The following is a 26,423-nucleotide window of genomic DNA, read 5'->3' on the forward strand; positions in this document are numbered from 1 at the left end:
GCGCACGCATGAGCGGGAGGGGCAGAGGGAGAGGGAGAGAGAATCTGAAGCAGACTCTGTGTGAGCCAGAGCCCAAAGGTGGGGGATCGATCCCAGGACCCTGAGATCAGGACCTGAGTCGAAACCAAGAGTCAGCTGCTTAACTCACTGTGCTACCCAGGTGCCCCCAAAGGATCGCAGTTTTATTTTATTTTTTTTAAAGATTTTATTTATTTATTTGGCAGAGAAAGATACAGCGAGAGAGGGAACACAAGCAGGGGAGTGGGAGAGGGAGAAGTAGGCTTCCCGCCGAGCAGGGAGCCCAGTGCGGGGCTTGATTCCAGGACCCTGGGATCATGACCTGAGCTGAAGGCAGACGCTTAATGATTGAGCCACCCAGGCGCCCCAGGATTGCAGTGTTTTTTGTTTTTTTTTAAAATGTTTTATTTATTCATTCATGGAAGTCAGAGAGAGAGAGAGGCAGAGGCAGAGGGAGAAGCAGGCTCCGCGCCTAGCAGGGATCCCGATGTGGGACTCGATCCCAAGACCCTGGGATCATGACCTGAGCCGAAGGCAGATTGCTTAATCATCTGAGCCACCCAGGCGCCCCCCAGGATTGCAGTTTTAAAAGTTAGCCTCAACTTCAGAAGAGTGTGCTTTTACTATAATATATTTGCACAGGATGTTCAATACATTTATTATTGGTATCATTAAAATTTTGTTTCTCTCTCTGCTTTGTAAACAGTCAAAATTTGCTATGTGATGTCACAATCGTGGCTGAAGACATGGAAATCTCTGCTCATAGAGTGGTGCTGGCTGCCTGTAGTCCTTACTTTCATGCCATGTTTACAGGTATGAAATGTCTTAGTTATGGGTGTTTTTTAAATGTATACAGATCTGGGCTTTTCTCTCCATACTTTCTTTTCTTACTAACATTTTACTGTTACGAAATTCAGTATCGTAATGGAAGTAAATGCTCTTGCTTTGTTTCAAATTCCTCTTCCTCATTGTTTTTCATTTTTGCAATCATGTTGTGTGTATGTGTACATTCACATACTCACAATTTTATGCTCAATTTTCCCCCTTTATATTTATGTTTACATATATTGGCTCAGTTTACTTTCCTGCTATTTATAACAACTTTTGGCACTTCATTATTTTGGCAAAAGAAAAGTGCATTTACTGTTCCCATTTTTTCAAATGATTTTCACATATGCTTCACTTATTCTTTACCATGAATAAAGAGATGTTTATTTAGTGTCCTTTGACTTGGTTACATAAAAAAAATAGGTAACTGTAAAAAACTTAGGTAACTGTAAAAAAATATATAGAATAATTTCAGTACTTCCGGAAAAAAGTAATTTGCTTGCAACACTTGAAGTCCTTAACCTCATCCTTTTTTTTTTTTTTAAATTTTATTTGTTTATTTGAGAGCGAGAGGGAGAGCATGAGCAGGGGGAGGGGCAGAGAGAGAGGGAGGGAGAAGTAGACTCCCTGCTGAGTGGGAGCCTGATGCAGGGCTCAATCCCAGGATCCAGAGATCATGACCTGAGCTGAAGTCAGAAACGTAACTGACTGAGCCACCCAGGTGCCCTCTTAACCTCATCCTTAAAAAAAATAAAATAAAATAAATTTAAACATATTACTGTACAAAGAAATGAAGTTACTATCTGTTCCAACAGTGAGCTTATAATCTTAAGAGTATTGGTAGGGCAAACAAAATACTTATAAAAACAAATGTGGTTATACCAAAAAGCACAAATACAAAGCTATTCATACTTCAGAAATCATGAAGTATTTCTTGTGCTTGACATTTTGCTTAGCTACTTCAAGGAATACACACCGGCGTAAGTGTGCTTCCCACCCCGTAATGATCTGCACACTTTAAATAATGCAGTAGTGTGTGGAAGATCTGGGTGCCCAGAGCAGTGATGCTGATGGTAAGGGCTGTGATCGGCAGCACTGAGAGAAGGGGATCTGACATTTCCTGAAACCTGGTAGGTTTAAAGGACTCACACAGATGAAGATGAGTGCAGAAGGCCATGTGAAGAGGATGGGCTTAGTGTTTTAGGAGTAGAGAGGAGTCTAGAGCCCCTCACTATTTAGTCTGTTGCAGCCTTGCTGTTCCTGAACAGAGTTAAATAATCAAGAATGTAGGAAGGATAGCAGAGGGGCAGTGAGCCAAGTTGGGAGGGTGCCTTTCTTTAGCTGAGGCTGATTTGAAAAGTCAATTCTGATGAAGTGAGACTAGTCAAATTTTTATGTCCTAGGGTTCATTTCAGTCTCGTGGTTCACATTTTACTTATTTCTCCTGGACAGTTTTCTCAACAGAGTCTCTAGGCTTGTGAGAGGAGGGTTCTAGCTGGAATGTGTTGGCCTAGTTTAGGAATTCCCTGTATAGTGCTGTCCCCTGTAAGTGGCATTCTCTCCCATGACACTGCTGTTGCTACTTCCTTGTTGGAAACTATGGGAAACTCATGTCATCAATTTATGCTACCGTTTCCCCATCTGGAGAAGGGGGATGATCATATTACCCACTTCCTAGGATTTTTGTAAAAATTAAATGAGATCATATATGTGAATTTCTTAGCAGTTTTCTTACTTGGCACAGAGAAAATACGTAATTAATTTTGGCTGTAATTATGGTTATTACTACTTTAATTGAAGAATAGCAGACATACAATGTTAGTTTCAGGTGTACAACAGAGTGATTCAGCATCTCTGTATGTTATGCCGTGCTCACCACAACACTAGCTGCCAGCCACCACCATACAACAGTATTACAATACCACTGATTATTTTCCCTGTGCTGTACCTTTCATCCCCGGAACTTACTCATTCACTAACTAGAAGCCTGTATCCCCAACTCCCATTCACCTGTTTTGCCCGTCCTGCTACCCTTTCCCCTCTGGTAACCACAAGTTTGTTCTCTATATTTATGGGCCTGTTTCTGCTTGTTTGTTTTGTATTTTTGATTCCATATATAAGTAAAATCATGTGGTATATATTTTTCTCTGTCTGACTTATTTCATTAGCATGATACCTTCTAGGTCCATCCATGGTGGCTCAAATGCTAAGATCTCATTTTTTTTTTTTACAGCTGAGTAGTATTCTATCACATATATATGTACCAAATCTTCTTTTTTCCATTCATCTATTGATGGCCATTTGGGTTGCTTTCATGTCTTGGCTATTGTAAATAATGCTGCAATAAACAGGAGTTGTATGTAATTTTTTCAAATTAATTTTTTTGGTTTTGTTTTTGGTAAATCCAAAATATATAAAGAATTTATAGAACTCAACACCAAAAAACCAAATAATTCAATTAAAAAATGGACATGCTTATTAGGCTTGACTTTATGGTGAAGTGATAGTGCATAGATAGAAAGCAATAGATGCTGTTCACCTTTCTGGCGATCTTTGTACATTTTCTCCTTTTGAATCCACTGAATAGTACATCATTTGTCAGAGATTAGGTAAGGAACATAAGGAGATTTGGTCTAGGTGGTTTAGTGTACATACATTTATTTACTTTTTGCTAGAATATGACTCCATTATTTCTTTTCCTGTTTTTTTTTTTTTTTGATCTGAAGCCCTGTTAAATTTTATTATAAAAAATATGGTGAGGCCAACCAGTAGACCTTTGCATGCTTCCATTGCATCATACATTATGTATATTTATTTTCTCCTGCTTCGAGGGTAATCAGAAGTGTTTGCAATGGCACAGGGCATTACCTACTCTTCTTTTGTTTTCCTGTGACTCCCCTATTAGGAAATATGCAGATGTCCTTTTTTGGCCCTTGTTTTTAATCTCCCATAAATTGTAGGGAAATTTTCATTCAAATTATATCACCTAAAAAAGAATTCTGTTACTCATTGTAATTCCAAGTATTTGGGTAGAGAAGGGAGGTGAAAAGTAATTCTGTGATGTATTCACAGGTTTTTACTCTGTGAAGTGTGGGCCTATTTAGAGCAAGGCCAGGTGGTTTAACTGTTACTTGAGAAAGCATATATCAGATTGGGCTCTTTTTTTAAATTACTTGTTACAAATGTGGCATTTAAAATGCTATTTCTCTTACAGATACATTTGAGGCTTATTTAGTGCCACAGTCTAAAGTATATGACATCTAGTGGGAAATATTGAATTTTTACTTTTACTCCTTTGTATTGTGCTTTTTGATGATTTCTTTTGTCATATTGAACATGATTCAGTAAGTTAGAATATGAAAAGGTGGATTATCATGTGCACGATTAAGAAGTGGTATTTTTAAAAAGTTGTTTGCATGGTTATATTTGTCTAAGATTCATGCTTTCTTTCATCAAGGAATATGTATTGAGCATCTTCTGTGTGCTAGGCATTATCCTAGGTTTGAGAACTTTAGAGATGAACAAGACAGATAAGTCCCTGCTCTCATGATTCTCCTTGGAAGAGGGGGAAAGGTTAGAGAGTAAATGCAAAGAAAAGATAATTTCTGAAATTAAATAGAGTGTTGTGCATAAAGAGCTTAAGTTAGGATGCCTTAGTCTGCACATGACAGAAACTCCACTTAAACTGGTTTATTAAATAGTAAGGAAGTGTATTCTCTCATAACTGGGAGGTAGGCTGGACACCAGGCATGGTCAGATCTGCAGCCTGAGAATTTCATCAGGGATCCGCTTCCTTCTCTCTCTGCCCTGCTGTTTGCAGTAAAAATGTTATCCCAAGGTTGCCTCCCCTTGTGAATGGAAGATGCCTATCAGAGTGGACTCAACATCTCAAGGAAGGAGAGGGAGGGCGTGCTTTTTCTTTTTTTCTCCCTTTTAGGGTCTAGTAGACCTTTTCCAGAAGTTACTCAAACTAGACCGAAACTGGCAGGGGAATGTGGCTACAACGTTTGCCTCAGATTAGTGGTAGGATTGGGGAATTATGTGCCATGACCATCATAGAGAATGGCTGGCAGGGGCATCCGGGTCAGCTTGCCAGAATGAAAATACCTGTGTATCAGTAGCTTCTTTGTAACCCAGGACTAATGACAAACAAAGGGGCAATAATGATTAGATTACAAATGAACCTGAAGAGTAATGGAATAAAATTTATTTACTACATGTAATTGTAAATTTGCCATTCACTTTTTAGCATTTCAGCATAGTAAAAGATTCTGTATTATGCTTTTATGTTTTTCTTAGATATTTTTATATGCTAAACAATAATTGAAATTAGAATCATAGGATTTTTACATTGAAATGGATCTTAGGGTTTGCTCTCTTAGCCTGTTCACTTTTTAGAACTTTAGAGTGCATGAATAAAGTCATCAGTTTGTGCTAGGTTTCAGGAGCCTTGATTAAAGGTCTTTTAGATGGAAATGTTTCTATCCACAAATATGTCTGTAAACTTTTACAATTTGGAGATGGTGCAGTGTTCACTAGTGAGGTACTTAGCTTGGCCTGGAATGTATAGTGGATGTTCAGTGAATGTTGACTGAAATCCTTCATAGCTAGAAACCCATGTTCAAGACTAATTCAAGTGTTAATTATGTTGAGTAAAGAGGCTACATTTTAGATTGGCATGTGTATCACTTTTTATTCTTCTAGTCATTCATTTATCCAACCAGAATTTATTGGGTATCTATAATAGGTCAGGCGTTGTGGGATACAGAGATAAGATGAGAAAGACATCTTGCCCTCAGGGAGCTCAAGGATCCAGGTAGGGGGAACTAAGTATTATTAGGACAGAGTGGATTTGCAGGAGGTACCCAATGTACCCAGGATGAGAGCCTAACCTGGCTTTGGGCCACCAATAGGTAAGCCTACCTGGAGAGGGTCCAGCTGACTCTTGAAGAATGGGGATTAGCCTGGGGAATGAGAGCATGGGGAGACAAAGAGGACAAAGCTTAACAAAGGCATCAAAGCAGGAAGTTATTCGCTGCATGTGGAAAACTACAGGAAGTTTCTTCTGGATATATATATTTTTTATTAACACATAATGTATTATTTGTTTCAGGGGTTCAGGTCTGTGATTCATCAGTCTTTTTTTTTTTTTTTTAAAGATTTTATTTATTTATTTGAGACAGAGAGAATGAGAGACAGAGAGCATGAGAGGGAGGAGGGTCAGAGGGAGAAGCAGACTCCCTGCCAAGCAGGGAGCCCGATGCGGGACTCGATCCAGGGACTCCAGGATCATGACCTGAGCCGAAGGCAGTCGCTTAACCAACTGAGCCACCCAGGCGCCCCTGTGATTCATCAGTCTTACACAATTCACAGCGCTCACCATAGCACATACCCTCCCCAGCGTCCATCACATAGCCACCCCAACCCTCCCACCCCGCTTCCACTCCAGCAACCCTCAGTTTGTTTCCTGAGATTAAGAGTCTCTTATGGTTTGTCTCCCTCTCTGGTTTCATCTTGTTTCATTTTTCCCTCCCTTCCCCTATGATCCTCTGTCTTGTTTCTCAGATTTCTCATATCAGCGATATCATATGATACTTATTTTGCTTAGGATAATACCCTCTCGTTCCATCCACGTTGTTGCAAATGGCAAGATTTCTTTCTTTTTTTTTTTTTGATGGCTGCGTAATATTCTTCTGGATATATTTTAAGGCTAGAAGTAGGAGAGAGAGGAGGCTGGATAGTGAAGCAGGGACTGAATATGGAAGGAGCTCACATGCCTGAACTAGGAGTAGCTGGAGGCTTTTGACTACCATGGTCAGATCTGTGGAGTCGTCCCGGGGGCAAGGAAAGAATTAGGAGGTTGCTGTGCTGGTGTTGGCAAGATGTAGTAGGACCCTGGTGACATAGTGGCGGAAGGGATGGAGAGGAGAGGGGGGCATCGATTTGAGATCTCTCTGAGGTTCATTCTGAAGGTTTTAGTGAATGATGGGATGGGTGGGTAAGGAAGAGGGGAGAGTCAAAAGTGCTTCTCAGGATTTTAGTGATGATATCTGTGCGGATATCCTCATAGAGCTTCACAGGTCTACATGATCAAGATACAGAAGCAAAACACCCTAATCTGGAGAGAGACTTTGTGAAGTTAAAAATGATACGAATAAACTCTGTACAGTATCATTGAATATTTTTTAAAAAGGCATTATCAAAAATAAATCTCACAAAACCATAATGCCTAAAGATTTCCTCTATAAACAGCAAAGGGCAGTAACTCAGGTAATGTGTAACAACTAGAATTAGATCTAAATAGCTTTTACAACTCTCTTTATTTTTATTTTTTTAAATAATTTTTTAAAAAAGATTTTATTTATTTATTTGTGTGTGAGAGAGAGAGAGAGAGAGCACAAGCAGGGGCAACTGCAGGCAGAGGGAGAGGCAGGCTCCCTGCCGAGCAAGGAGCCCAATGTGGGGGACCCTGGGATCATGATCTGAGCTGAAGGCAGATGCTTAACCGACTGAGCCACCGAGGCATCCCTACAACTCTCTTTGGTATGTGTTTTAATTCTTAGTATTTACTGGAATTTGTAAACTATTAATGCAATCTGTGGCAAGCTGTTTGTTACTGTTTTTGTAGCTTAACATGAAACATAAGGATTAAAACATTTTTAAAGCAACACATGATAGAGATTGAATTTGTTGAAAGCAGATACAGTTTTCTGGGGAAAGAAAATTCATATTAAAAAAGACGCATATGGAATATATGAATTAGCAAAGTATGTCTTATAGCAATACCTTAAAAACTAGAATATTAAAAACTGCTTGGCAAAGGACTAATTTTTTACACAAATATGTAAATTAAAGTCAGACTTGTTTTTGTCTAAGCTAGGTCATGCCTAAGTCCTGAGAGCTGAATTCACTCCTTGAGAACTAAGTACATGGCTTTATACTTGTGTGGCCTCAGGCCCTGCAGGGCTTTACACATCGCCGGAGCCCTATAGGTGAATTAGATGTGGCCTTTGTCCAAAGTCCAAGTCTACATTCCAAAGTGTCTTCACTTCAGACACAAAAGAACTTTGAGATGATACAAATCCTATCTGTCTACAAGATCCGAGAGAGTAGGATAGAGGAATGTGCCTTTATATAATATTTCTGTATTTCTCAACCTTTCCTTTTTCCTCCCTTTTTTTAGAGGGGAAAAAACATGCTGAGGCAACAGACACATAACCCAGTCCCTTGTCTTCCTGCTGTATAGGCATACATACCTCTTTCTCATTAACTATCTCCCTTCTCTTATAACACTGGTGGATGCCCCCCGTCCCCCCCCCATCCCTCCCTGGGAGGTGGCAGGATACTTTTGAGATATTTTAGCTCTTAGGAGAACAGCTTCTTTCTGAGATCTTGTCAGAAATAATCTCCAGGGAAGCATGCAGTTAAATGTACATCACTATTATTATTTCTCTCCTCCCAGGGTTTGTGTTTACAAAGGAATTTTGTGTAATTATGGATTCCTGTAGGCTTTTCTGATAGCTTATGGTCGCTGACAGTGTACCATGGCTAAAAAAGAAATGAACTTTCAAGAAATCCTGAGGCTGTTATGTTGTTTTTCTAACAGATACTGGATTAAGGTGAAGGATTAATGGTTTTGATGCTGCTTCTTTTGTCTTTGAAACTCAGTGTATCCGAACCCTTGTGCTAGGTGTCTCGTAGGAGTCAACATAATTTCTAGACTGCCTTCATCATTTTAAATTGAAGTTTTCTTTCCCTACCATTAGATAATTTATGCTTCCCTATGTCTTGGGTCATTTTATGTTGTCCACACATATGAGCTCAAACCTGCTGCTTTCTCTCCCTAAGTTCCCTTCTCTTTTCTGCTTTCCTGTTTCTTTCCACAAGAGAGGACCTTATTTATGATCCTTGAATGCTTCACTAGTTCAGTGAGTAAAGGAGAGCGGTCTTATAGCACTTTTTAGCAGGCAGTGAGAAGAATATCTGGCTTTAGTAAGAAAGGCTGGTATGGAAGTGACTTAGGTTTGTGGATGAAGTTACCACAGATGACAAAGAGGAGTAGAACTTGGACTAGAATATCTCTGTAACAAACCCATGTCATTGACTAGCCCTTTTGTGATCTTTCTTTTGTCTTGCATTCCCTCAGCAGCTTCTATAGTTTGTGTCCTAATTGTTTCCTGCATGAGGGTCATGCTGTCCCCGAGAACAAAGCCTCTGTGTCCGGTGCAGGCCACTCATGCCCATGGCAGCCACTGCCGTGCTTATTGAATGAATGCTGCTAACCAAGTGGGTCCTTTTTAGCAAGTGCTCATTGCTATTAGTCAAAAGGGGTAACATTGTGACTCTTCTAGTCATGAGTAGAAATCCAAAAAGAAAACAAGCTGCCCACAAGCATGGACCAAAAAAAGCATGGACAGCATCAGATACTGAACCTAATAATGCCACGGGTATTACAGCTGGGCACGTGGCATGTTCACTGTTTTGATGTGGTAACGGAAGTACGTTTTATGATTTGCTTAGGTAAGCTGCTAGGGGAGGTAATGGAATGTTTTAGGCCTGCAAAAAATGGCTGGTTGTGTTGCCTACAAAATATAGTGAATAGCAAGAAAATGGTATTGGTATTTTCACAGCAGTGGCTTGCAGTAGTGTCACTTTTCCTCCTTTGTGTTTTAGGTGAGATGAGTGAGAGCCGAGCAAAGAGAGTTCGAATAAAAGAGGTAGACGGCTGGACTCTGAGGATGCTGATCGATTATGTTTACACTGCAGAAATTCAGGTTACGGAAGAAAATGTACAGGTGAGAGTAAACCCCTCATACCATTTGGTTCTTCGTACATGCCAGTTTTTTAAATCAAAATAGCATACCCACACCACAGGATACTTTTTGTACCAAAGTAATGGAATTCGTTGTTAAAACTGAATTTCTAAGGGACGTTTGGAATGATTACATCTTTCTAGTGATGTTTCTGATTTCAGTATCTTTTATAGTCTTGAAGTTCCAATCTTTCAGTTCTCTGAATGACACTTGTTTGTGAAAACGCTGTCATATTCATTTATAACTACTGATTGATGCTGCTCACATTTCTCTGTTCCCTTGAGGTTGAAATCTACAAAGAATGTTTTTGACTATCAACAGTCTTTACTTCTTTTTCTATTACAGCATATTCTGTGATTCTAGAATTTAGCTAAAATTTGACATTGCATTTTCTTTCTTTAAAGAACAAATGTTTTATATATATATGATGTAAATGAATAATACAGATGTATGTAGTGTAGAAGGTGAAAGTGCCTCTTTTAAACTGCCCTTCCTTTCTCACCTACCCCAACCCACACACATTGATCTATTCTCCTGCCCCAGAGGGTAGCTTCTGCTATCTGCTTGGTGTGAATCGTTTCAGACCATTTTCTATGCAATTATATATACCCATGCACTCACACCCATGCACAGTTTTCCTGATATAAGTATATTTTCACTATGCCTGTTATTCTGGAACTTGCTTTTTTCACTGTACAAAGTATCTTAAAGTTCTTCACATGTCAGTATATGTGGGCCCAGCTCCTTTTTTTGAATGGCATCCCATATGTTAAAAAGCATATATGATTTTTCCACCTTTATAAAAGTACTGCAGTGAATGGACATTTTTATGTTTATATCCAAAACTTCATGGAATAGATTTCTCAAATGTAATTGGTGGATCAGTGGGTGCATGCATGTTTTAATTTTTGATAGTTATGCCAAATTGCCAACTGAAAGTTTATTTATACTCCTTGTTCCAACAGGTAAACTGTGTTTTGAGGACAACAAAAAGAATTAGGACTAACTTCTTAAGAAATAATCTCTGAATTCTACTTGCTCAGATAGGAAAGTGTGGGCTCAATCTTTTGTCCCTTATAATTAGTTGAAATATAATACAAACTTTTTGAGTTTGGAGACTGAAATCTTTGGACATTAACTTGTTAAGACATGCTGTTATTAAATCTGAAATATTGGCAGTGGTGAAGCCTTCGGGTGATCTTTCCCAGGTGGCCTCATTTGCCTTTGCTTGGAAATCCAGTTCATGAGGTAAGGCATTTGAAACAACCTTGGTTGTTTGGATATTAAAGTCGTGTATAAAGGTGTGAATCAACTGCTATGCGAACTTTTTTTTTTTTTAACCTGGAGGAAAGTGTTTGGTTCATGTCATGAAGTAACAGTACCAACAATCTGATTTTTTCTGTACGGTTATGCTAGTTGCTGGATTTGGGGACATCATTTTCAACAAGATTTTATCTTGGTTTTTTTTTTGCTCCTTTTTAAAAATTCATTTGAGTTCATGGGCCTCATTGTGCCCTGTATCTGACCTTCAGCCAATGAATTGCTGTCATAAAATGTGACATGGGGGAAATTTGCAAAAGATGATTTAGGCCTAAGATGATTTAGGCCTAATAGACTGTGTGAATTCAGCCCTCAGTGCTGTTTGTAGTAGTTCTTGGTGGTGGAGACATTGGCCTATGAGGAACTGGGAGAACGCCTCTCTTGTTTCTTTTAATAACTGTCACGTTCCAGTCCTGAAATATTAGTTATCACAGCCTTTCAGAAAACCTCTTGCCATGTTGATTTGCCTTTTTTGTATATGTTCAGCTCCTATAGGAGTACATTCAAAGAGTTGTATTTGGCAGACTTACTAAATGCTTAATATTCATGTAGTTTTTATTTTTGGGGGGGTGGGGGAAGAGAGCTTAGCCTCATTTATATTCCATTGAAAAATACTTATTTTAGAAAAGGCAGTTTGGAAATAAAATTGATTAAAATAAGTTGCCTTTTCCGTAACAGGTATTTTTCAGTGAAATACAAAATTAGGGTTTACCTATCAAGATAGGCCAAACTGCTCTCTCCTCTGTCTTGTTTATTTTTGTCTGTGTACACTTTGTTATATCTTTCTTATAAGCACTGGTCACCTTAGGGAAGGGAGTGGTATGGTGGAGGTATGTGGTGTTCTTGTTAAAGTTAAGCTAAAATTTTAAATGGCCCCAACTGGGAGCCTGCTCTGAGTATATATATTTTGAGAGACTTGACAGTGGGAGTAGACCTTTCTGTAGTTCAAAAGTTTGTTGTTATAGGTATATTTTCTTATTAGACCTAGAATCAAGTCTCTGGTCAGGTAACCTCTCTTTTAATAAGTTTCTGTTTTAGTAATAAATAATAAGATACAATTTTAGGATAGCAGATATCTTAGTGTTTTACTTTGGGATTACATGTTTTGATGTAGAATCATGGTGCCATAGAATGTTGAGGTCCAGCTGTCTTAGTCAGTTGGTGCCTGAACAGGACCAAAACCCTGGTTTCCCTGATTCCTAGTTTAGGGCCTGTTCTGTGATACTATATAGTCTCCTATTACACAAATTAAAAAATATATATATCACAGTTGTTTGAAGTGAAGGTTGAACTTTGAGTCAGAATGAGGGATTGAATCAATTTGAAGCATTAACTCCAAAAAAAGAATAATTATTATTGTGTCGTATAAGTAATAGCACTTTAATTTCTTGGCTCTTCAGGGTTTCCCTGATTTTTTTTTTTTTTTTGATGCTGTTTTTTTTGTTTAGGTTTTTAAATTTTGGTTTTGAATTTAGGTATTTGCTTTTATTTATGGCAAGGTTGGGGAATAATTTGAACCAAATGAATTTGTTTGTGTATTTTTTTTAAAGGAAAAATAAAAGAATATATATCTTACCACGATCATGCTTTTAATTGAACTTTGTTGTTCCTATTGAGTAATTTAAATTTAACTTGTTTCTAGAGTTTCCAGTGAAATTTTATAAACATTATGTATCTGGGAACAGAGAAAATAAAGTCAAAGGCTTTTTAAATTTGAGGACATCATGGGGCACCTGGGTGGCTTTTTCGCTTAAGCATCTGACTCTTGGTTTCAGCTCAGATCATCATCTCAGGGTTGTGAGATTGAGCCCCACATCAGGCTCCTAGGATTCTCTCTCCCTCTTTCTCCCCTCTGCCACTTGCTCGAGCTCTCTTAAAAACACATACACACAAACACAAAAACTGTTTAAATTTGGGGACATCATGGATTCCTTTGAGAATGATGAAAAACTATGGACCCTTTCCCAAGTAAAGTGCACATAGCCATTTATGCTCAGAGTTTTGCATACACTTTTAGGTAATTCATGTACTTTGTCTCTCCCCGCCTCACTCTCCCACTGTTAAGAATACTTAGCTTTATATGTGTGTGTTTGTATGAAGGTTTATTTTCAGTTATGTACTAGGCATTTTACATATATCTCATTTGATATTCATCACCTTATTAGATAGGTATTAACTCCATTTTGCAATGGAAGCTCAAGAAGGCTAAGTAATTTGTTCAGTATCACATAGCAGCTGTTAAGTTGCCATTAACTAGTGTTGCTTAAAAAGAGTTTATAAATTTGAAAATAAAAATACCTTTATAACTAAAAATATTTTTTTCATTATCTAAAAATTATTGGAGGTTTAACTCTTCTTCATTTGATGTGTTGATCAACATTTTTGGAGAATACTAAAGCAACTTGAATTTTTCAGAACATTTACTTCATTGCTAAATTTGTGGTTTTGTTACATACATTTTGACTTCTCAGCTTTTGTGTATTTGTTTTGGCTTGCTAAAAGAAGCTAAGAGTTTTCACTTGATGTAAGTGTGAAAAACAAAGGTAAGTATCTTAATAGTGCCAGTGTAAGTAAATACTCTTATTTCCAAATTAATATTATATGAGTGTTCATCTACAAGTTCTGTCTACATTATTAGAACTTTTCTCATTTCAGAAGAATTTAAGAAGCATCTGATAATTGTGAGTGGATAGATTTTAAACAGTTCAGAAAACTTAGATGTTGCATAAATTGAAATTATTTGGGATAGAAAATCTCATCTTTTTGGAAAAGGAACAGAATTTAAGTGAAATTTTTCAAGAGACAGTTAAAATTAATTTTTGGCAATAAACACACCAGAGTATTTTACACCATCTCAGTACAGTAGAAAATTCAACATAGTGTGTCCATTTTGTTGGTGGTGTAGGGCAGGTTATTTTTGTTTGTTTCAGACCAGAAGTGCTAACAGTATATTGTATAACTTTTTACCAGTGAGGTGTTCCTAAAAAGAAGGCATCAGAGGGAAAGAGCATCCACAGTAGGAGACCTGTTGACATGGTTGACCACTTAATCAACAAAAGGCTGTTAAAGTGGAGAAACCATCAAAAAAGAATACATGTATACCCCAGATATTTTATTTTAACTTACAACATGCAACTGTAAAATTGTATGACAATTTTTTGTTGTAAAACTAGTGTGGTTAGCTGCTCGGAGAGCCATATGCTTTTTTGCACATAGGACATCATAATGATGGAGCAACTCTAATTTTCTAGTTTTTAAAAAAGTGCAGCAAGAACTGAGACACTTGAAAACAAATCTCAGTGCAAAGTCATCTTAGAGTTACACAATTTCTCTTTTCTTCCCCCATGTGTAATTTGAGAGCTTTTTTTTTTTTTTTTGCAGTAACGCATTGATCAAATCATTCTAAAGCAATCAACTTAGTTTTCATAGAAATAGCTCTCTTTTTACACTTATATCTCATTGGATTATATATGTTTATTTAAATTATATAATTTCAGTAACAAGTGCAAGTACCATAAACAGATTTGGGAGTGAAACCAAGATGTATGAGTTGATAAAATGCAACTCAGCTGGAGGGGCAGAAGTGTGCAAGCATATTAGAGAGTACAGAGAACTTGGGAGAGTTGGTTAGTTAGGTGAGCAGGTGAAGCATTGGCTGGTAAACCAGTGCTTTTGCTGTGTGTATTTCTGCATTGTGTAGATAAACACTGAAATGAGATTCCCATTAGATGGATATTTATTTTAAAATGGATATTGAAAACACCCTATCATTTAAGCAGACTGATGGAGTATCTGCTAAGTCTTCAGTCCTGTGCTTGGTCCTGATGCTACCAAAAATGAACAAGGAACAAAGCATAGTAAATAGAGGATAGCTGTTGGCTGTGCTATTGAAATACCACGTGACTTTGTCCAAAGTTCTTAACTTCTCTGAGCTTTATTTTCTTGTCTGAGATGGGATAAATTCTGTTCTTTCATATATAGGAGCTTGTGAAACATGACTCATTAGATAACTGGTTTATGTACAGGTGAGACATGCTGGGACCTCACTAAAAGCATAGTTGGGATTGAGGCTTGGGCCAGAAATGAATGGGGCCAAAAATAGGGGCAAGAATCTGGGAGAGCAAGCACTCAGTAAGTATTTTTAAATTTATTTTTAATTTTAATTCATTTATTTTTTTAAAGATTTTATTTATTTGACAGAGAGAGAGAGAGAGAGAGAGCACAAGCAGGGGGAGTGGCAGGCAGAGGGAGAGGGAGAAGCAGGCTTCCTGCTGAGCAGGGAGCCCGATGTGGGGCTCGATCCTAGGACCCTGGGATCATGACCGGAGTTGAAGGCAGAGGCTTAACCAACTGAGCTACCCAGTCGCCCCAATAAGTATTGTTTAAAATTGAGGGCAGCATGTAATCCGAATGAAAGTGCTCCAGGACGAGTGACAGATTCAGGTCTGAATGAGGTGCTATAGGAGGCATGGCAGCAGGAAGTCTTATGGTGGTGGTGGTGGTGGTGGTGGTGGTACCTGCTGTTAGGCTGCTGGCAGTGTCTTTGATCCAGGAAGAGCTGCCCTGAGTGAACAGTGAGTCAAGTCTACAGCCCCAAGCTCACTTGTTGGGAAAGAGACTTGGTAAACGCTAGGCAGTTGTAATACCATAGCTATGTAAAGTTGGGATTGTGGATGGCAAATCCAGGATCTGAGGCCATGCTTAGTTGGGCAGGGCTTTAGGGCTCACAACGTGGCTTGGTAAGCATGAGGATGCTTTGGGAAGCAGACCACATTTAAGGCAGCAAGATTAATGACAGACTAGAAACACTGGTTGGGCTCCTAATAAACTTCACGGTCTTGGTCAGGATTAGTTTAAGACTGAATTGGACTGAACTTGAAGATCTAAGGCTTTTAACATTGTCAGCTAGATGAGGATAGATCAAGTAAGGATTAATAACTGTTTCACTGCTTCTTTATACATGGCTTGCTCTTTCCCTTTCTTATTTCTAAAGGTATTGAGTTTTCCCATTTTTCCAATGCCGGTGTTGATCCTTATGAATTCCAGTTTTCAGTGGTAATTCATTAAGATTTTATGGAGCATCTATTTTATGCCAGGCAGTGTTCCAGCTATTGGTGATACAGTATCAAGTAAGACAGACAAGGCCCTTGTCCTAAGAGCCTTTATAGCCTGTTACATTACAGGGTAATAGGTGTTTCTAGTGACTGGATAGATGTGTATGTTATCCAATGCACATCATTCCCAGGACCTAGGTCTCTAAGTGATAGACTTCTAATCAGAGGATTGTTTGGTGAGCATGAAATCATAGAGAAGGGAGGTTACTTCAAATGGATTAAGGAGGGCCCTAATGGACTGTTCTACTACTAATTCTACTACAAAACACATCTCTAGTGATCAGGAAATTGATCGAGTGCCGTCAGATCCAATGCCTCTCTCCTCTGCATGGAATCCAGAAAAACTGACAAGTAATTTCTCTTTAGATGACCCATTTCTGAACATTTTATTGTCTGGTAGTTGTCTTTTCTACCTCCAGGCCCTTGAGGCTGTAAGGAACTCTACCAGCCATGGTGGCTCATTGAGGCCTGGATTCTTAATTAGAGGGTAGGGGCCCGGAATTTTGAATTCTCATCTGTCTCCATATAGAGATTGAATAATAAGAACTATTTTGCACTTCTGTTAAGAATGATTTCTTCTGACAGAGACTATAACTATACACTTGGTTATGCTTTAACCTTAATTACAGTCACATTCCAGATCTGCCCTTTAGTTATCTTAATTGAATGACCATTTTCCATTCTCAGCCACACAATTAGAAGTTGCTCATGTACCAGAGGAGTTCAGTAGCAGGCTTATCTTCAGGGTGAGCAAAAACATCTACTGAGCAGTTTTGTAAATGTTTCTGGTTTAAATAAAATCATTTAAATCAAGTATATTTAAGTTACTGTTGAACAACTCAGAAAATAATAAGGAGCCCCCTTAGATTGGCTCTCTGCTAGAAAACCTTCATGGGCTAGTGGACTCTGGTTAATTATTGTATTAGAATTCAGAGCTCACATCGTGATTTTAACCATTGATTTCAAGAATGGCCTTGAGTAAGACATTAACTTTTCTGTTTTTTAGCTATTATAAATAAAAGCTGATAATGCTTTGACACCTCACAGAAATGCTGTGATATATGAAATATGCCAGTTAAAGCTTATAAAAATATTAAAGTGCTCTGTAAATGTTGAGCAGAAATAAGAAATGGGCAGCAATAAAAAGTCTTGTGACCACGAGGAAGAAGAAGAACCCACTGAGATTGTTTGGGATTACTGGGTAAAAAAAAAATGGCTCATGTAACCTTTCCCTCACTTTTTATAAAATAAATCTTAATTTGCTGTAGATTTCTCTCCAGCCAACAGGATTTGTGTATTTGGGTTAGTGTAGAGACAGCACTCTGGGGTGATTGCAGTACCAATTTGTAACATCCTCTTCCACTGGTTTGACGGGCAGTGGTTCAAGAAAAAGTGCTATTTTTCCTAGCACAGGTGTTGGAAGCCTTATTGTTTTTCCATTTTCATGTTCTGTTTCTTTTATGAGACAGAAAGTAGTTCTTTGTGACTAAAAGAGTTTGGCAGATGATGTGCTTAAAACACAGGTTAAAACTTTAAAAAAAAAAAAACACATAAAAATGTGTTGAGTCCAACTTTCAGGATTAATGGTTATTTATGGGATAGTAGTGGGAAATCCTATCATGGAAGTGAATTTATCTGACATTCTAATACTCAGAAAACTGGTAAACTAGTATTTTATCGCTTTACCAGAATTGTGATAATTTTAGTTTATTATTATCTAGAGGCACAAAATGGTGAATTTCTTTTATATTAATAATTATTATAAATTTAAAAATTATTTACAATTGAGTTTTGGTGTTAATTGCATTTTATTATATTTTAAGTCTGAACTTGGTAATCCTCATAATTTTAATCAAAATACTTGACCAGCTAGAATATCTGTTCTCCAGTCATTCCAGTTAAATTGTTCTATTCTGTATAAGTTAAAAGTACAGGATAAATGAAAACTTACTTAAAATTTAGTATGGAAGAAGCCGTTGGAGGTCAGCTAGTTTGAGAAAAATCTAGAGAGTTTATCATAAGAACATGTTATAAAATTTAAATGGGCATCAAACTTGAAGTGGTTTTTTAAGCTAGGTATTAAAAAGCTAGGTTTTTTAAGCTAGGTATTAAAAAGCTAGGTATTCAAGAAATATTAATAACTAAGGTACTTGTGGCTTTACATTATTAAGATATATAATTAAAAAAATATTTTATTATTCCAGAGAGCGAGAGAGCCAGAGAAAGAAAGAACATGCGGGGGAGGAGCAGAGGGAGAAGGACAAGCAGACTCTGCGCTAAGCACGGAGCCCGATGCAGAGCTCGATCTTAGGACCTTGAGATCATGACTTGAACTGAAACCAAGAGTCAGATACTTAACTGACTGAGCCACCTAGATGCTCCTAAAATATATAATCTTTGAAGGTGTCCACCGTTGAGTCATTTTGTGATTGATATTTTAATTAGCTTCATGTGGTATATAAGAAGAATTTTATCTTGATGAGCAAAAAATGGCTCCTTCCTGATTGTGATCCAGCATCTTATAGCAGTGTCGTAATTTGAGCAGGGAAAGGTTAGATATACATCAGAGTCCTTATTAGGTGGATTTTTTTCTTCATGTTTGACCTATGCCTCATATTGTTTATGTTTGGACCTACGTGGGGCAAAGCACATCTGTGACAGGCTTGCTGCCAGTGTTCAGGATCCTGCTCTCCAAACCAGTTTAGGTGGTGAGAGCCTAGAGTTGTTGAATTATCTGTGGTTCTGGCATATTTAGTTTGAAATAAGCCAAAGGTTTTATAAATCCTAGCATTATTGATCCACAACTTTAAATAATATTATTACCTTTTGTACTTCAATGTCATAATTCCATTGTCAGGTTAGTAAAATTAATGTGCTTCTCATCATCTAGTTTAAGTATACATGTGTCTTTCCCCAGGTTATATGATTCATTTTTTGTGAAAATAGAATGTAGCATATCACTAACATTTCTTCAAAAGCTGTTGTTTTAAATTAACTTTACGAATACTAGTATAGAAATTTGGTTATGTAAATACATTTGATATATTTTCATTTATTTTCTTATTTGGGGTTCTGTCAGGTATGATTTTTATTTTTCATTTTAAAAATTTATTTCATAATTTATAAATGCCTTCCACTGACTTGTGGTGCATCTTAGTGTGGGCCTAAAGCATTCATTTTTTTTTTTCCTTAGTGGGCTATTGTTTACATGTTCAGTTTGCTAAGTTTTAACAAATGAATATACCCATTAACCCACACCCAAATCAGGATATTGAGCATTTATAACCTCAGGCCTCTTCCTAATAAATCCCTCACCTCTGACTCCAGGCAACCACTGATAGGATTTCTGTTAGAACAGATTAGTTTTGCCTGATATTGAACTTTATATAAATAGAATCATACAGAATGTATTCTTTTGAGGCTGACTTTGGCATAACAGAGCATTTGTGAGATTTATCTGTGTTGCTGCATGTTCTAGTGGTTAGTTGCTTTTTATAAATGCTGAGTATTCTGTTGTATGGGTTTATTGCAGTTCAGCATGATGATGGACATGTATTTAAAGTTTTGGGCTGTTATGAATAAGACTTAAGGCACTTTGATAAAGGGGATTGAGAAACACATATTCTGTAATTAAGCTCTAGTTGGGGTCAGGGAGAGGCTAATAAGTAAGATGGATAAAGTTATTTAATTGCCTATTAAAAGGGATTTGTTGTTGTTGTTGGTTTTTTTTTTTTTTTTGCTTGACATGTGCTTTCTTATGTATTTTCTCACTTTTCATTCTTCAGCAATAATTTGATCTTGATCTTATCTTATAATCTCCATTTCATGTCAAGCCTGGGCTTTGACAAATAGGGTTGGGAGATGATATATGAATATTGATTACAGACAGGGTTGGAAGGAGAGAATAATAAACATGCGACAGAAAAAGAGTTGTTTGTCCAAGAAGTATATGATGTATGTGAGTGTTGGTATGTGTGTGTGCATGCGTGAATGGGTGTCCATGTGTTTTGATTTAGCGTTATATTATTTGTGAAAACAAAAAAAATCTTTAAAAAATATTAGCGGTCTCTTTGGTCTTGAAAAAACTCCACTGAAATAAACTTCATAATTGGTGGGGTTGGGGAGGCTCCGAATAATATAAATCAGTTTAGAAAGAAGATGAAAAAAAGAGCAAGCATAGACAAAAAGGCAAGAGGGAAAGAGTAAGACTGGAAAGACCAAGGAGGAGGAGAGGAAGAAGAGGGAGTTGTGTGTGATAAAGCAATACAGTGCCCTGGGGAGTGAAGACAGTGAAGATAACTTATTTCGACAGTTATATTTGGCATTTTATTTGGCAGTTACCATCCACAGTTGTGAATATATCCACGCAGCACCTTTGAAAAGCCAGAAGCATCATTAGTCCCTGTACTAAGACTCGTATCTTACCTTTGTTGATAGCCTTGGCCCTTAAACTTGCTTGCTTTGATTTCAATTTTTAAAAAAATATTTTTGGGGCCTGCTGACAGTTCTTGTTGGTCCCTGTTTTCTTTGTTAGGCAGTGGATTGATGCCTCAGTCTCACCACCCTAAACTAACGAGTTTAAATTCTGTGTTGAAGGTGGATGTGGAGTCAGTGATAGTCTGTTAGTCTGTTCTTTATTCATGAAATTCTGAGGTTGTGGAAAGGAAGAATCCTGGAGAATACAGAGGAGATACAGGGGAAATTTTGATCTATATAATAGGACTAAAATGCATGATCAGTTAGTAAAGCGGCTAGTAGTCATTTTTTTTTATTTGAGGTGATTTTAGAGAGGAAGGACTAAAGGAGAAGAAATTTAAGTGGATTAATGCCCATAAAAGACAGCAGAAATAGAATAAAAAATATTCATTTAGGAAGAAGGGGCTGCCTACCTTCCATGTTCCAGTCACTTTGCTAAATACTGATCTCATTTAGTTTTTTTTTTTTTTTTAGCTGTCACAGGAGAATGTGCATCTTTTTTTTTTTATTGTTATGTTAATCCCCAAACATGATCTCATTTAGTTTTTACAACATCCTGGACAGAGAGTTGTTTTTTTACAACTTAGAGAATTGCAGCTCAGGGAGGTTAAGCGATTTTCTTGGGTCACACAGTTATTGTGGAGCATGTCCAGCATTCAAGACCAGAGTTCTCTTGAGCCTGTGGTATGGTTTCCGTTCTCCATTCTTTTCATACTAACTGCATTCTGCCCTTGAGGCTTTACTGGAACTCAGCAACAGGTTGGGGCTTAAAATCTATAGCTCTCAAATCCTCCAGTGCTTCCGGACTTTAGACTTTGAGATATGAAGACCACTTTGAAGGGCAGGAGTGCTGGGATGATGGAAATTACATATGCCCCTACTAAATGTAAGCACTACCTGTTAGAATTCAAGCTCTAGGATGGCTGGTATATTTGCCCATTTTGTTCACTGCCGTATCCCTAGAACCTTAGACTAGTGATTGGACCCTAGACTAAATACTCAACAAATATTTGTTAGGTGAATAATGGGGGAATGCCCATAGGATAGGCCTGTTTGATGAATAGGCCCTGTTTGATGGATAGGAGCAGAGCCAGGCAGGAGGTCCTGGGAGAACAGGAGGAAGGGAGTCTGGGAACAAGCACTCCGCGTTTTCTGGGCTGGGACCCCGGGGGCAGGATTTCAGCCTCTGGGAGAACTGGTCCATGCATAGTAAAGTCGGGCCAAGTTACTGATGCCCACTAGGGAAGGATCCTAGTTAGAGGCAGGTGGGCTGGAGCTTGGTCTAGGGAACAAAGCATCAAAGTGTCCAAGGTCGCATTAGCACTGACATGAAGTTGACCAGGTTGAGCTGCTTCTAGTTAGAGCTGAGAGATGTTCTGATTAGAGATAGGATTGGATCCAGATCCAGTGCTGCTAGCTATAGAGCGGACAGATGCGAGGGCAGGGAGCCAAGCTGTTGTTAAAAAGACCCGTGCACCGCTTTCTTTACTTATGTCCATTATGTGTTAGAAAAACTAAATCGTGTGGAAATGTCCACTTGATGTCTGTTAAGTTTTTCTAATGTAATCATAGGTTAGAGCTAGCTGGGTATCCGTCTCATTTTATAATATTATATGTTATTGCAAATATTTTAGAAATATTAGTTTTTTAAAACCATTATTAGTCTCCATTGTCATTGAATATAATATTTTATCATGTGGGTTTAACATAATTCACCTAATTGTTGCCATATTGCTAAATCTGTAGTTGTTTCTGTTTTTTTCCTATTCTTATAAATAATGCTAAAGTAAAATTCATGGTTGTAGCCTGTTCTAGTTTTTGAACTGTTTTCTCAGGGTAAATTATTGGGAACATACTTCCATCATCAAAGCCTTTAAACTTTTATAATTTTTGGTAGCTCTTGATGAATATTGCCTATTTCTTTTCTAAGAGAGTTAACTAGTTTACAGTGAGGGCAAAAATGTGATAGGGGCCAAGGCTTACTATCCCTTGGCCTGAATATATGTGGTTGAAAATATCAATAGTCAGGCACCTGGGTGGCTCAGTCGGTTAAACGTCTGCCTTCCGCTCAGGTCATGATCCCAGGGTCTTGGGATGGAGCCCCGCATCCCGCTCCCTGCTTAGCGGGGGGGGGCTTGCTTCTCTCTCTCGCATTCCCCCTGCTCATGCTCTCTCTCTATCTCACTCTCTCTCTCAAATAAATAAATAAATCTTAAAAAAAGAGAATATCAATAGTCATAAAATGCTGTATCATTATTTCAATTCATATTTATTTAATAGGCAGTGGGATATCAAATATATTTCCCATATTTATATGCGGTGTTTGTTCTTTTCGAATTGTCCCTGATTATATCTTTTACTTTGGGAATATTTGATCAAAAAAGAAAGCAACCTTACGCTTATTATAAATGATCTGGCATAGAAGATCATCTTGTGAGGGAGAAAGGAAATCCTGGCATTCTGTTGTTACGGGATTGAATGTTCGATTCAATCCAAGAAGAAACCTTGAATTAGAGCTAATGTGCTCCTTTGCCAGGTGCCAGGCACTGTGTTGAGCGGTAGACCAACTTATTTTTTTTCAACACTCTATACGGTAGGTGCTATGTTTGTTATACATTTGAGCCACTGTTGAAGAAGTGAGAGATTTTAGAGAAAACTTAGGTTAAAAAGAATGGAAAAAGCAGCTGTAGAAAGGATAGTAGAGGAGGGGTGGTTTTCAGCCTGTGGGAAAGCCACATTGCCCACATATATCCTCTTTCTGTACTACTTTTGCCTTTCTGCCTCATTTATTATACCATTGGAAATGACTTCAATTACAGAATGTATTCTGCTTAAGAGTCAGCCTCTCTTAAAAGTTTAAATATCTCTGGAAGGTATTTGTCCTGGAAGGTGATACATTATTTATTTATTTATTTATTTAAAGATTTTATCCATTTATTTGACAGAGAGCGACACAGTGAGAGAGGGAACACAAGCAGGGGGAGTGGGAGAGGGAGAAGCAGGCCTCCCGCCGACCAGGGAACCCGATGCGGGGCTTGATCCCAGGACCCTGGGATCATGACCTGAACCAAAAGCAAACACTTAATGACTGAGCCACCCGGGTGCCCCAAGGTGATGCGTTATTAACCATTAGTATGAATTAATAATAAGACGGCTTTCCTTTTGACTTTGCTGGCAGTAGCTACCCGGAGGGATGGAGCTTGGGACGGGGGGGTGTTGGGAGGAGGGGGTGAGGTAAATCTATTTAGAGGATGAAACATTTAGCGGTCAGGAAAGGCAGATCTGTGTGGGGAATCATAGCTGGGTGTACAGAGCAGAGGCCAGCTCCTGGTGGTTGAGATTTAGGGTTTTGAGACGTGGAAGTGTGAGTGAGGTGGCAGGATGCCGTGGTCAAACACTTCCTATTTCAAAACTCTGCGCCCAGCCAGGCCTACATCCCAGAAAGAGGAAGGAAACTTTCTTTCTCCTTCTTTCCTGAACCCAATGCCCCATGAGGCCGCAGCAGTCAAGTGGTATATTCATTGATACTGTGATTATTATAACTATTTTTAATACTGTTTTATGACTAAATGAGCATCAAGAAGCCAGTTGAAAAAATAAACTTGTGGAACATGATTTATTTATAATCTGGAGACTAAGTGCAGATTTTAGAAGATGTATAGTACTGAAAGTTATAGGTTATATTTCATAATGAGATTTTTTTGGTCCAACAGCATATAGCTTCTTTAAGTTTGGGAATAATTTCTTCTCTCTCTTCATGCCCTTTGAACAGCTGTTTCTCTGTTTGTTTTTAGGTCATTCCTGGCACACAAGGCCCTTGCTCTTTATTTTTAAAGGATTTATTTATTTATTTGAGAGAGGGCACGCTTGCGCTAGAGTGGGGGGAGGGGCAGCGAGAGAGGGAGAAGGAATCTCAGGCAGACTCGCTGCTGAGTGCAGAGCCTCATGTGGGGCTTGATCCCATGACCCTGAAATCGACCTAGGCTGAAGTCAAGAGTCGGACGCTTAACTGACTGAGCCACCCAAGTGCCCCCTTGCTTTTAAACAGACAGGTGCTTCTGATAGGAATATAAAATGGCTGGGAAATTAATAAAAACCTTTTTAATAGTACACTCATTGTAAAGTTAGTAGTGGCTGAGCTGTTTCATGTTTGCATGTTTTCATAGACATCTGGAAATCTTGTGTATGGAACAGTCAGACCCCTTGGTAGTCTTTTCTAATAAACACACTGCTAATGGCTCAGGATTTAAAAGACTACATAAATTATTTCCCCCTATGGAGTAAATGCCCAAGCTGAAAATAAATTGCAGATCCTAATAGCCAAGCAGAAGGAGTGTACTTGTCTAAGCGAAACATCTTATGTGTAATTTGGCTTGTCAAAGGGAAGTAGGATGAAAGCATCTTCCTTTAAAATGTGCAGCTGGTGTAAGAGTGTCACACGGGTGCTAATTGTTTGTCTCGTGTGTCTTCCATGTCTAGTGTTCCACTTGTCTTCTCTAATCAGTGGTAGCTTTCCCCCTGCTTCTTTGTTCATTGCAGAAAACGTCTCCACAGTGTAAAATGTTTAGGCTTTTATTGTCTCCGTATTTTGGAAATCAGCACATCTAGGTGAAAATAAATTTTTCCTATTTACCAAAATGATTGATTTGAAGTTGTTTATTTAATTAGCTGGTCATGTTCTTTTACTTCGTGTTTTTCCCGGCACTTAGAGATAATGCTTTTCACATGAACAAAAAGAATAATGTGTAGAGCCTATGTAACATTCTACAGAACACTAGTTGGATGATCATAGGCCTTTGAGACTCATGGTACTCAGAGGACAGGCCAAACTGAAGCCATGTCTGGTGAGTGGTGGGTGATGATCACCAAATAAATAGCTGCCTTTACCATTGCTACCTTGGTTAGAATTCTGGAGATCCAGAAGTGCATTCTTTTACTTGCTTTCCACCAGGACCATCTGAGGAGGCTTATGAAATGTGTCTCAGAACTATCTGCTTGGGAATAAAGAAGGGAAGCATTTAGCTATCATCTTTCTTTGGACCATTCTTCATAGGTCAGGGCTGGCCCTACAAGCGTTTCCCTGTGCTTCCAGATGGTGCAGCTGTGAGTCCCCAGTGCATTTCCTGGCTGGGACACCAGAGAGAGGTATGGTAGGAGGTGGGGGGAGGGGGGAGGCTCTGTTAAGTTACATTTTCATGGAGGTGATCAAAGTCTACTTGGACCTGGTTGCTGCTGTGGTGGCTTGAGCAAGAGGTAGGGCTCAGAAGATTTGTAGTAGGACACAAGTGTCCCATATAGACACATTCTAGAAATAGAATTTGTATTTCTGGGTCAAAGGACATCCAAAATTGTATCTCTTTTAAAATACAAATACCCAGGAGAGTACATTCAGATTGATTCATTTATTTTGCATCTAGATATTCTTCTAGTACCTGAGGCTATAATGGGGGTAAAACAGATAAGACCTCACAGGCCCAGAGCATATATTCTTCTGCAGGGAGAGAAACAGTAAACATGGGAGCAGATACATAAAATCATTTCTGACAATGGTAAGTGTTACAAAGCAGATGAAGCTGGTGTGATGCTGTTTGTGGTGACCTGAAAGGGACTGAGAGATCATGGTGAGAACACCAGGGTCTGAGTGGAGAAGCTCAGGGTTGATAGAAGAGAACTAAAGGAGAATGTGGAAGAGGCTGCTGGAAGGAGAGGGAGGGCTGGACCCCAAGACACACTGCCAGCTGTATATTTTTCCTTAGGCCTCAGCATAATCAAGCGGGGCGCCTGGGTGGCTCAGTTGTTAAGCGTCTGCCTTCGGCTCAGGTCATGGTCTCAGGGTCCTGGGATCGAGCCCCGC

At 38.5% G+C, this 26,423-nt stretch overlaps 1 protein-coding gene across 5 annotated transcripts in view; it reads left to right on the forward strand.

The window, feature by feature from the left end:
- Nucleotides 1-26,423, forward strand: part of KLHL2 (kelch like family member 2) — a 106,423-nt gene that overhangs the window by 22,849 nt on the left and 57,151 nt on the right. For all 5 annotated transcript variants that reach the window (XM_064585231.1, XM_045880181.3, XM_045880182.3 and 2 more), the window contains 2 exons: nt 725-831; nt 9,520-9,641. In XM_064585231.1, the coding sequence (XP_064441301.1) occupies nt 725-831; nt 9,520-9,641 (229 nt within the window). The remainder of the gene's footprint in view (nt 1-724; nt 832-9,519; nt 9,642-26,423) is intronic.

The sequence above is a fragment of the Mirounga angustirostris genome, unplaced genomic scaffold (genome assembly GCF_029215605.1).
Source record: "Mirounga angustirostris isolate CCGP_5_RB_7025 unplaced genomic scaffold, mMirAng1.0.hap1 SCAF_2, whole genome shotgun sequence".
NCBI classification, from domain to species: Eukaryota; Metazoa; Chordata; class Mammalia; order Carnivora; family Phocidae; genus Mirounga; species Mirounga angustirostris.